Source organism: Pseudonaja textilis, chromosome 13, assembly GCF_049901715.1.
Source record: "Pseudonaja textilis isolate UNSWEBS1 chromosome 13, rPseTex1.2, whole genome shotgun sequence".
NCBI classification, from domain to species: domain Eukaryota; kingdom Metazoa; phylum Chordata; class Lepidosauria; order Squamata; family Elapidae; genus Pseudonaja; species Pseudonaja textilis.
Window position 1 is genome coordinate 1182926 of NC_142002.1, and position 11690 is coordinate 1194615.

An 11690-nucleotide genomic window follows, 5' to 3' on the forward strand; every position below is an offset into this window, starting at 1 on the left:
GTAGAGATTGACATATCCATCTTCCAAGTTTCAATCACAGGAAGTATTTATCAGTGGCTGACCAATTCCCATGCTTCAGGGAGCAATCTCGAGTTCTGTCTTCCCATGTGCATTTTCCTATTTTTGGACCACAGTTAATCAAGGGAGCAGTCCAGCTTTGAAGAGCTTACCAGTGATGCTAATAAAATGATTTCTTGGGTAGTTCCCACCCTTCCCAGTTCAAAATTAGCTTCAGTGGTGTTTGGTATAAAACAAAACCCTTTCACCAGTCCTCTCATTTGAACATTTCTCAACAAGGAGCACAATATTTGTCCTTTAAAAAAAAGGCTACTCTCCCTCCAGACCCTCAGAGATTAGTAAGACTTCTCATCTAACTCTGTAGCAACTCATAACATGTGAATGTCTGCATCTATCTGCTGGAATTTGGCAAGGTTAATCCAAGACAAGGAGAAAATACTGAATAAGTTATAGAATCTAACGCGTAACTGGCACATACACCTCTATACTGTACATATGTGTGAAAAATAACATGGTGAAGATCCTAGACTAGGAATGGAAAGGCCCAGGTTCAGTTTCCTCCTCAACCTTAGAAGCTCCTTGGAAGACTTTGGGCCAGTCATTCTCTCCAGCCTGGTAGATGAGGGTCCATAATCTTCACTGATGAGGCCTTTCTTACAGTGGATTGATTCAAGCTGATCGTTTATACATATATACCGTTCACGTATAAAAGTTAACATTGGCTTGATTTTATCTACGCAGCTTTTCTATGCATACAAAGTTCATCCCATTTGGTTAAAAAATACTAAACAAATACAACTGTTTGGAGAGTCAGATGCAAATCAATTTACCAGAAACTGAGGTTCCTAGCTGAATCAGATAGCGTCATATATGACCTCTTTTTGGGCAGGAGCATTGCAAAATATTCCTCACTCCTCAGCCCATTTGCCAGATCATTAGTACTTTATGGCTAAGATTATGCAACATATAAAATCATCAACATGGCACCATTTAGGTACCTCATGCTGATGCATTCTACACTGGCTGAAGTTTCTGAATGCTCTTCAAGGGTAGACCCATGTATAGTGCATGTAGTAGCCCAGACAAGAGGTGACAAGGGCATGAGTGATAGCAGGACCCCTCCCACTACCCATCTAGGAGCAGACGTAGCTGGCACACAGCCTGAAGGTATGCAAAGGCCTCCCTATATACAGTTGTCACTTGGTCTTCAAGCAGGACCCCCCCAAGATTATGCATTATGTCTGACTGAGATGGTGCCCCCCTCCATCCAAGACCTACGATGGAAGGTTCCCAGACCAGAAAGTCCACTCCTAGAGCCTCTCCATCTTGCCTAGATTGACCCAAAGCCCGTTGCACCGTATCCATCACCCCACAACCTCCAGACACTGGGACAACCCATAGCATCACTCAGGCAACCGAGGGGGAGATTAAAGCTGCCTATCATCTATATATTGGTGATACTTTATCCCAAATTGTCAGCTGACCTCACCCAGCAGCCTCATGTAGATGGCCTCAGGCAGATGTTTAAATGAGTTCATGCAGCCATTTTGAAGGAAATTCTATCAATCAAAGAACTTCCAGGTTAAAGGGGGGAAATGGCCCAATATCTTACATTTCACCAAACCTCCCTTGTCTTTTTGTTCCAGAACTACAGTAATTCTGATGTGATTTCAATCGACTGCAGTGTGAATCTGGCTGCCAATGAAGAAGTCAGCTTCCTCTTATATGGAAATTTGTGGATGAGGACCCTAAGAATGGTAGGGTCAAGATGCAAATTGTCATCTTTCTAAGAGCCAACGCAAGCAATAAATGTTTGGTCCTGCTCTGGTGTTTCTTCAGTGGTGGGATTAAAAAAATTTCACTACTGATTATGTGGGTGCAGCTTGGTGGGCGTGGCATGACTTGGTGGGCGTAGCTTAGTAGGCATGGCAAAGGAAGGATACTGCAAAATCCTATTCACGCCACACCCCACTAACCTGCTTTCCAGCTCCGTTCTCCTGTGCAGGGCAACCAAAGGAGACCCAGCCGATCAGCTGGGACTCGATGGGAGGCAGAGAAGAGATGGGTGGGGCCAGTCACAGGTGGGATTGGCCAGTTCTCGGAACTACTCAAAATTTCCGCTACCAGTTCTCTCCAGAACTGGTCGGAACCGTCTGAATGCCACCTCCTGCGTTTCTTCCTACGGGTGGGGCGATGGTCCGATTTTTACCTTCCGCACTAACTTGGCTTTCAGTGGCAATAATAGTTATCCCAAAGCAAGCGTTCTTAGCCCACCTGGGGAAGAAAAGTTTCCAGAGCCCGCATTAGTTACTGGCTAACTGCAAAGAGAGAATGTGGTCCTACCAGGAGCAGCTGGGATTTAAGATGAACATAAAACTTCAAGGAAATTTTAAAAGAGATTATATTTCAAAGAAACAAATGCGTGATTCTCTACCGTTAAAAAAAATTAATAGGGTAAACATGGAAGCAGTATTGAAATTGGCAAGAAAGTAGCTAGAAAGTCTCACTTTCTAGGGGTCCCTAGAGGTCCCATTTCTCAGATTTTATGTTTCTCCAATCGCGGGATACCCCTTTTCCTGCCTTTCCCTACCTGCCAAGTCACAATCCCTCTATAACTTGGGTGTCCAACTTGCAGCATCATGGCAGTGTCATGTGACATATCGGGACTTTTTTCCTCCTTTGCTAAACTGGCCATGCGCATGGCCAGCGTGTGAGGCATCCAGCCAGCGGGCCGGGAGTTTGACAGCCCTGCTCTGTAACCAAGGACACATCAGACCACATTGAGAGTCTAGGAAGGAATTATGAAGAGAAGACAGGCTATTTTTCGGCCTTCCTTTGTGTCAGGAGGCAGAATTCTTCTGGATGTGATCAGTGCATTGATCCAAAAGAGCATCCTAGCCTCTGTAGGCCATCATTGATGAGAGTGAATCAATTCTGACTAAACTAGGTGACCTGTCTCCCTATTAGAACATGTTCACACAAGGCTCTAAGCAATGGTTTGTTGATTTGGGTCAGTATATTGTGTGAACTTCATATTTATGGTTTCTTCCATCAAGCTATAGTTAAAATCAAACATGGCTTAGCATCATGTGTGAAGAGAGCCAATGATTCTCTCCTGTCTGTCCAGCTGAAATTCAAGACCTTGAGATTCATCTTCAATGCTGCCTTGCAGAGGGGGTTTCGGAGCGCCTTTGTCTTCAAAGAGGAGGATCCCAGTCGCCAGGTAAGTCGGTAGATCACAGGTCCTCTTCTCACTTGCTCCTGTCAACTTGACTCTTGGGAGTTCATAATCACCTGAAGAGGCTAAGGGAAACTGAAGCTCGCCTTTGGGATTATAGGCATCTGTGGACTCTAGTTTTCACATTTCTTCTGATCCTGATACGGTATGTCTTTCCAGGCCACCCAGAGAGGAAGAGACAAAAACGTCAAGACAGCAGCCACCCTCCCGCAGTCAAAAAACTGCCTCTTTTTTTGAATTATGCCATAATATGTGTAAAAGTGGGGGCAGGGCTTTGACAAAGGGCTTGTGGGTGAATTGTTTGACCCCCTTCTGGACACCCCTGACCAGTCTAAATGCTCCTCTCTACACTATCGCTCTCTTATCGAATTCAGTGGTGTAACTCATCTTGCTATTGATGAGTTTAATATGCATTCACTTCTAACTTCATGCCCTTTGGAGAAACTTGGCTTCAGCTGTCATTCGGGCATTAATAACAGCAGCCAAGTTATGTCTTAACGCGGTGAGGCTTACAAGTCTTTCTATTATTGATAATAACAATCTTGTCATTATTAACGAGAAAAAATTCAAGTGGAATAATAGCATTACTTAATAAGCTTCCTTGAAAGGTTCTGAGTCCAAACAGCTGGATACAAAGTTCATAACAAATTCATAAATTGTGGCAGGAATTGTAGCACGTTATAATCTGCATGAAGGACTAGAATAAAACTGATGAATGTTTCAGCCATCCATCAGCTGCGTATCCCCAGTGGGTGTGGTTTGAACTTTAACTGCCACAGTAATGTGAATGCGTCATTGGTGTGGAAGTTCAAAACCCCTCGAGGACAATGTGTTGCCAACCTTTAACCAAACTAATAGGCTGCGTGTTCTCATGTTGAGGAGCACCTCATTTTAGAAATGAAGAATTACTTAAGGGAGAGCAGTGGTTTTGAACAAAAGTACATTTTTAATTCTGAAAACAGAGTGGAACTTTGCATCCTATTGCACATATTTTAACTTCCCTTTCTGGGGTTTGAGCTAGTTTAGGAATGAATGGCCACCATGACAATCAGGGGCATCTCCCAGGTCATCATTGCCTGATCATTGCCTGATCAACAACACCTTTCCTCAAAGCAGAAGAGATATGGTATTGTTTGGGGAAGACCTGTCCATGGACCAGTCATTTATTCATGAGGATGGATTGAATCAGGACGGTCAAAGCATCCGGGAAGGCTGGTGGCTCATTAACACGGTACCTGCAGATACCAGATTGAACTGGAGGGTTTCTGGTTAGCCCTTCAGGAATTTCCAAACAATCGGGAACTCTGTTGATCAATCTCTGATCAGTGGAAGTGACCTGGATATTTGATAGGGTTGCCTGAGTAACCTTTAATCCCTCCCATTGATCGCTGGCAACTCTTTGCTTTTCTGAGGAATTGAAAATGAAGCAAACGAAGATCCCTAGAGTGAGGTTGTCGGAAAATGAGGTTGCATCTGAGGCATATGAATCAATCTGAGGTCGAATCAACTCTTTCTCGCGATCAGAGCGTTGAAGCGTAACTCCACCCTTATGACATCTGCAGGAGACTGTCAGCCAGCTTCATGGTTCATCGCAACCCAGGCCCTGTTAAGTAATGGTAGCTTGGGACAGCCAGTAACAGTAATGTGCAGACATCTGGCCAGTAATCTCATAGATTAAATCACTCATACTTTTTTTCAAAATGAAAGCTGGATCAGCAGGATTATGAGGTGACACAGGAGGACACATCTAGCAACCTTAACTGAGCCTTAGGATCCCGAGGCGGTAAATTTCTTTGGGGCATAAATTCCATCACTTGTGAACTTGACTGCTAATCCTCCTGGTTAAGGGATCAAGAAGGCAACAGTGACTGGATTTGAGCAATGTATTTTTCAGGAAGGGAGATGTTCCGGCAATCTTAAAAGGCAATCCAGCAATTACTAGTGTATATCCAACTTTTCTTTTTGGAAGAACATTGATAAAACAGCGAGCGGCAACTTCTCAATCCTCTGAGATAAAGTCAGGAAACAGGAGCTGCTAGTAGTCTTGAAAAATAGTTTCGCAAGGTACTCAATATTGGATTAAAATCTTGAAAGTCTGTCAGTACGGCCCCACTTATATCTAACCTAATCAAGGTGGAGTTGTCTGAATTTCTTTTTCAATTTCTGCTTCCTACTACCCCAGGATTGAAATATTGTTGTTGTTGTGACTTTCCACATTCTCCTGATGTTCTATCACACAATTACAGAGGAAGAAGTAGGTTGTCTGGATCCTTGGCACTTAGGATTTAGGCCTAAAGAAGGAGGCAGTCTGCAGTTCTCACTCTCACTCATGGTGGAACATGGAGGGAAAGTGGGAACACAGCTATCCTTCTGCTGCTGAATCTTTCAGTGGCCTTTGGTATCGGTCAACCGGGGTCCTTCTTGTCGTCCTGTGAGGGTTGGAAGTGAGAGACAACCTTTTGTGGTTTTGTTTCTTCCTGAATGGGCAAGTCTGGGTCAGTGGTCTCAGCTGGAAGAACAAACCCATGGGAATTCCACTATGGGTAACTAAGGGCTTAGCCTTTCCCTCCAGTTTGTTTCTTTGGGGCTTAGATATCTCAGAGGCCACATATTCCAGTATGTTTTGTTTGCCAGAACTGGGAGAATAGAGTTAATAGCTTAAGTTCCCTCCCATCAGTGGGAAGAAGCAGAGAAATAGGAAAACTAAAGCAGTTTGTCCCTTACACAAAAGTTATTCCCCCTCTCGTGCCTTTCCAAGAAGTTGATAAACCAGAAATCCTTTATAGACCGAAATAGCTGGAACAGTTGCTGTTATGGCTTTATCTATTTGCCTATATCCACTGCAGAACTCAAGTCCTTCTTTCTTGTTTACCAACCACCTTTAACCACCTCAGACGGAGCAGGAGCGCCCCCTTCTGAGCAGTTGTGGCTCAGCCGCAACCACCAACAGAAGAGGCCGCCTTGTTTTTGCAGTCCATCCGTAGGAGGACTCACCTGCCGTTCCTATTTGACCTCCTGGGCCTTCCAAAAGAGTCGACACTGGAAGAGTTCCAGGTTACGTCTCACTATTCTTTTTCCCCTTGTAGATTGCATTTGAGATCTCCAAAGTCGAAGAGTCCCACGTCCCCATCTGGATCATAATTGGGAGCACGCTAGGTGGTTTCCTGCTGCTGGCACTCCTAGTGCTGGCCCTTTGGAAGGTAAGCCATTCTGCAGCGCCCCCCACCCTGCCCCCCAGGGTAGGCATGGATGTATTAGGATGGGCTCATCATCGGGAACACTTCTCCAACTTTAAGTAAGCTCCCATCGGAATGGCACACTTCAGAGGCAGGGATTAATCGGGGCCAGACTTTTCCATGCAACAAAAGGAAAGACAGTTCTTGTTTATGGTCTTCCTATAATTCATTATGGCTGCTTTTTTACTTTAATGGAGGTTTTATATACTGTATAACGGGTAGAAAATCAGGTGGGTTTTTTGCCCTTTTTTCTTCATGATTTAATATTTGAAATGTTTTGAAATTTTTCATACCATTCTTTAAGCAAAAGTGAAAAGTTAACGTAACCTGTGTTAGGTAAATTACAGTTAAATTCTTTGGCATGCCGTTTCAGTGATTTGTTTGCTAAACAACTGAAAGCTTTCGAGTTGGCCAACTCAGTCAAGGCATGAGATTCACAGACGATTTTCTGCTTTGTCTTCTATCTCTTTAGCTTGGTTTTTTTCAAAGCACCACCCGCAAGAGAGATGCAAGCCAGGATCAGACCGCCAAAGATTTGGACTAAGGTTTCCATGGTCCTGAGCATATAGGCCTGGATTTTGTTCTTCTTTCTCACAAACAAGTTTACTTTGCTGCATAGCCAGCCTTCGTTTGCCTTGATCAGTTTCCCTGTTAGCTGAAAGTAACCCAGTTGCTCAGTGTCATCCTGCAAAGGAGAAGCCTCCACCAGCAAGGACTTCAAACTGGTTTTGTTTCCTTCTGCCTAAGACACTGGAACTATACAATAAGGACGGGGAGAGAGTAGACCCACAAGGAGCAGCTTCCTCTTTAAAATGACCTACTTGGGCCATAAAGCTGATGGAAAAGAGGCCAGAAGACTCTTCGAAGACCCTCTAACAATCCTTTACATGTCCACGGCATGCGCAAAATTGTTTGGGAGGATAATATGCTTTTCGGTCTGCATTTTCAGAGGGAGGAAAAACTTTGCTCTAAAATAAAAAGAAGTGCAAAGTCTAAGATTCACAGGGATACTTGACCTTTCGCATTCAAGCTGCCAAGGACAAACAGGCCAGGCAGAAGCCTCTGCAGTGCACTTCCTTAAAAACAAGTCACGTTGCTACGATAAAATGGCGTTTTATTCCAGATTACTTAGGGACTTATAAATCTTTATGGACAAAAATTGATGCTTTCAAATCAGATCTGCATAGCTGCTGAGCGCAAATTGGGATCACTAAAGCTAAGTGGATATTAATTTGCAGACGGGCACAAGGAGCACACGTTTGCGGTCAGGTATCTGAAGAGCAAAAAAAATGGATAGAGATGACCCGTAATCATGTTACCAGATTATATGTGCAAGTGTACCAGTAAAACCAGGCGCCCGATGGTTCTGAAGGCGATGATACAATGCAGTGGGTGCTGCTTTGGCGTACAGGATCCTCTTTATTCTCAAAGCAAGGAGTACAGAAATGCTCATGAAGAGAAGCCACCAGCTTTCTTTTTTTTTTCTTCAGTTTTTGTGTGTGGAGATTTTCTTTTTATATGCACTGAACAAATACCCATCATTCTAAGCACCTTAATGCAAATCTTCAATCCTCAGCTGTATATACTTATTTAGAAAATGTTTAACTTTCTTACTTTTAAGGTGACTTTAAGAAAACCAGTTTGAAGAATTTTCCCCAAGTTGTGCAATTTCCAAAATCAACGAGTGAGGAAAATTGTAGTATATGTATATACTTCTGTATATTGGAAAGGGTTTAATTGACTATTTTTCTTCTTTTGCATATACTTATTTATGCCAGTGTTAATATTGATAAGTGAGAACAAGACATTGGTTCAGCTGAATTCAGTAACGTAAAATGTATCACTAGGGTTTTTTTTTAAGAAGGGGGGGGGAGTAAAAGTTTTAAAATGTTTAAATATTCTTTGCCTACACCCAGTTTTAATGCAGTATAAATATAACTTTCCCATTGGATGAGTATTACATACTCTGCTATGACATTCAATGGAAGAATCTGGTTACTCAACCAGTTAAGAGTTGTGAGCTGTAGCTGAACAACCGGAAGCCCTCAAAAGCCACAAGTTTTCTTAATGTGAAAAAGAAAAGTGGGGGCTATTATGTGATGGAAAATAGTCCTGTTAATGGCAATGAATTTCACATTTCATTCAAATCAACATTAGTTTTCTATCCACTTTGGGGCTTGAGGCATAAAAAAAAATCAAACGGACCCTGGACTGACCCTCTCAAAAATCTACTCCCTCCTATCAGGACATTTTAGTGATGAAGTGAGGCTGTTGCTTTCACAGATTGTGGTGTAGAAGCAGACAGGAAGACTCTTTAGAAGAGGAAAACAAAATGGACTCTTAAGATCCACTGTTGTGATTCTGCTTTTTAAATTCGCTTTGTGAAGAAGCTGGTAGTTTTCCTTCAAGACAACCTAGAAATATTTCAAATAAATTCCATTTGGATAGATATTCTGCCCACATTCTGGATTGTATACTTGAATACTGTTTATTTCTGCCATGCTGTTTCTCATTCTTCAGCCAGGTAGGTTTTTGGTCCTTCGATTGTTGGAATATTTTAAGCCTGAACAAGCAACTGCCTTAAAAGCCTTCATTTTACGCCAAAATCCCACTCTTGGCTTTAGGCTGGAGTGGTAGGGAATCCCCCTCTCCGTTTGTTTTCCACCACCACCCCCCATAAAACATAGCTACAAGTGGAGGAAATCTTAAAAACCGATTGTTTGCCAAGTGGAAACCTAAAAAAAATAAACCCTTGATATCATTATGCAATCGTATTCTATTGAAGCACATGCAAACAAACTGGGCTTATCTCGCATCTGCACAGACTAGCAATACTTTTCCAGCGTGAGGGACTCCTTCCATCAAGTGGGAGAAGTGTTGCAGAGGGATGAGCAGACCCCTGAAAGCAATTTCCCTCATTATTTTTTTGCAAGGCCAATCCGATGTACCTTTGATTCACCTTCCAGTGATGGGCCAAGCCATAGGGAAACCTTGTCTCTAGAGACTCTCGGGTCACGGTTGTCCCAAAGGCGCTTATTCAAAGGCAACTGGGCTTTGTTGGTATTCCTTTAAGATGTTTCCCTTCTCAGAACTGAAGAAGCTTCATGGATGAGAAGGGAAATATCTTCAAGGAAAATCAAAGGCAGGCCAGTGGGAACTTTTTGTCCTGTTTACAGTGATTCTTTTCAGCTTCCAAGGAGATGGACTAAGGATGCTTCCGGTTGGTCAGACTGGTCAGGCCAGGATTGTTCCCCAGGGTTATAGGCCACCGCGGCATCCTTAAGTGATCCCTGTATTCCTGCTTATTCAAAAGAGGCACCAGCAATATCGCCTCCTCTCTGAACCCTTAAGGAGAAGCAATTAGGAGAGTGGGGGCCTCAAAGCATCTGAATGAAACTAATTATCCGGAGATTTCGATGGGGGGCTTCACTCAAGGTATGGTACTGGGACTGTTTCGGTAGTCCTTGGTGAATTACCTACCGGATGCCAGAACTAGAACTTCTCTTGTCAGTTAGCAATCTTGAACGTTACTTAAATTCATCCATAAGCATGCTGAGGAAGGATAAGCAGCAATTAAATCCAGACAGAGCAGAGGTGCTATTAGTAAGGGGGGAAAAAAAAACAGATACAGTTTTTGCTTGCCGCGCTCTTCCTGAAAGGATTGTAATTTGGGAATGCTCCTTGACCCCCTAAAGTGATCCTGGATTTGCAAGCGAGAGCACATTTTCAATAAGCAAAACGCGGCAATGAAGTTGTTGAGGTTGTTGAATTTAAGTAACGTTCAAGATTGACTGGGACAAGGTGCAAGGATCACATAGTCACAGGCTGAGAAATCAACACTGGGGATTACTGAACACACCTTTTAAAAAGCAACTTTGAGGGTGTCACCTAATTATGTAGGTCAGCAGAAGGCCCGGTGCCGAAGAGTCCTTCTTCCCTTGCATGGCCCCAGTCTGAAGAAGGAACTCCAAGAAGTTGAATTCAACCCCAATTCTCGACTGCTAAAAGGGCAGAAGCCACTCCATTTCAGCAAGCTTTTCAATCTTCTATTTTACCACCGATTTAGATTTTGCCTTGGATTTTAACTGCATTGTTTACAACTGTATCTTCAACTGATGTAAGCCATTTTAAATGTGGTAGGAAGCAATAAATCAATATTTTGCTAGTTCCTACTGACCTCACAGCAGCTCACAACATACATACGATAGAATGGGAGTCCTCATGTTGTCTTTTGGTTCAATGCTATCTTAATGTAGAGAAGGGAGAAGGAATCTCAAGACACTGCCAAAATTGAATGGTGGCTGATCCAGAGCAAACCACAAAGTACTTCTTTACCCAAAATCCTGCTTTACTTGCTTGCAAAATGCTGATGATACTAAACTGGCAGGGATAGCTAACACCCAAGAAGATAGGCTCAAGATCCAGATGGATCGTGACTGACTTAAAACACTGGGCCATATTTAACAAAATGAAATTCAACGTAGAGAAAAGTAAAGTCTTACATTTAGGCAAGAAACACCAAAAGGACACATATAGACTGGGTGAAACCAGACTTAATAGCAGTAACTGCGAGAGGGATCTTGGTGTCTTAGTGGACAACCAGCTAAATATGAGCCAGCAGTATGCAGCGACAGCCCAAAAAGCTAATGCAATCCTAGCTTGCATTAACAGAGGGATGCAATCAAGATCATGGGAGTACTAATATCACTCAATAAAGCCTTAGTAAGACCACACCTAGAGTACTGCAACCAGTTTTGGTCACCACACTATAAAAAAGATGTTGAGACTCTAGAAAGAGTGCAGAGAAGAGCAACCAGGATGAGGAGGGGACTGGAAGCTCTAAAACCGTGATGGTGAACCTGTGGCACATAGGTCCCATAGCCCTTTGTGCCAGCACGTGAGCCGCAGGCAAACTTACCTTACTGCGCATGCGCGCGCCTCACAACTGATTTTTGGCTGGTTTGAGGCCTTTTTTGGCCTCCCAGGGGCTTGAAAAAAGCCTCTGCAGGCTGAATAGGCCTGTTTTGTCACTTCCTGTGATACCGGAAGTGACAAAACGGGCCTATTCGGCCTGCAGAGTCTTTTTTCAAGCTTCTGGAAGGCCGTAAAAGGCCTCAAACCAGCCAATAATCAGCTGTGAGGCACAGTGCAGGTAAGGGTGCGGGGGGGCATGGCAGGGAGGGATTGCAGGTGCATGC

The 11690-nt window shown here is 43.3% G+C and overlaps 1 protein-coding gene and 1 long non-coding RNA gene across 2 annotated transcripts in view; both read left to right on the forward strand.

Annotated features, from left to right (window-relative positions):
• Positions 1-8943, forward strand: part of ITGA11 (integrin subunit alpha 11) — an 83869-nt gene extending 74926 nt beyond the window's left edge. The window contains exons 27-30 of the mRNA XM_026709400.2: positions 1665-1775; positions 3146-3241; positions 6343-6456; positions 6965-8943. Of these exons, the coding sequence (XP_026565185.1) occupies positions 1665-1775; positions 3146-3241; positions 6343-6456; positions 6965-7036 (393 nt within the window). The 3' untranslated portion in view covers positions 7037-8943. The remainder of the gene's footprint in view (positions 1-1664; positions 1776-3145; positions 3242-6342; positions 6457-6964) is intronic.
• The window catches only part of LOC148124708 (uncharacterized), a 147353-nt gene that overhangs the window by 108647 nt on the left and 27016 nt on the right, over positions 1-11690 (forward strand). The gene's annotated exons all lie outside the window — the stretch shown is intronic.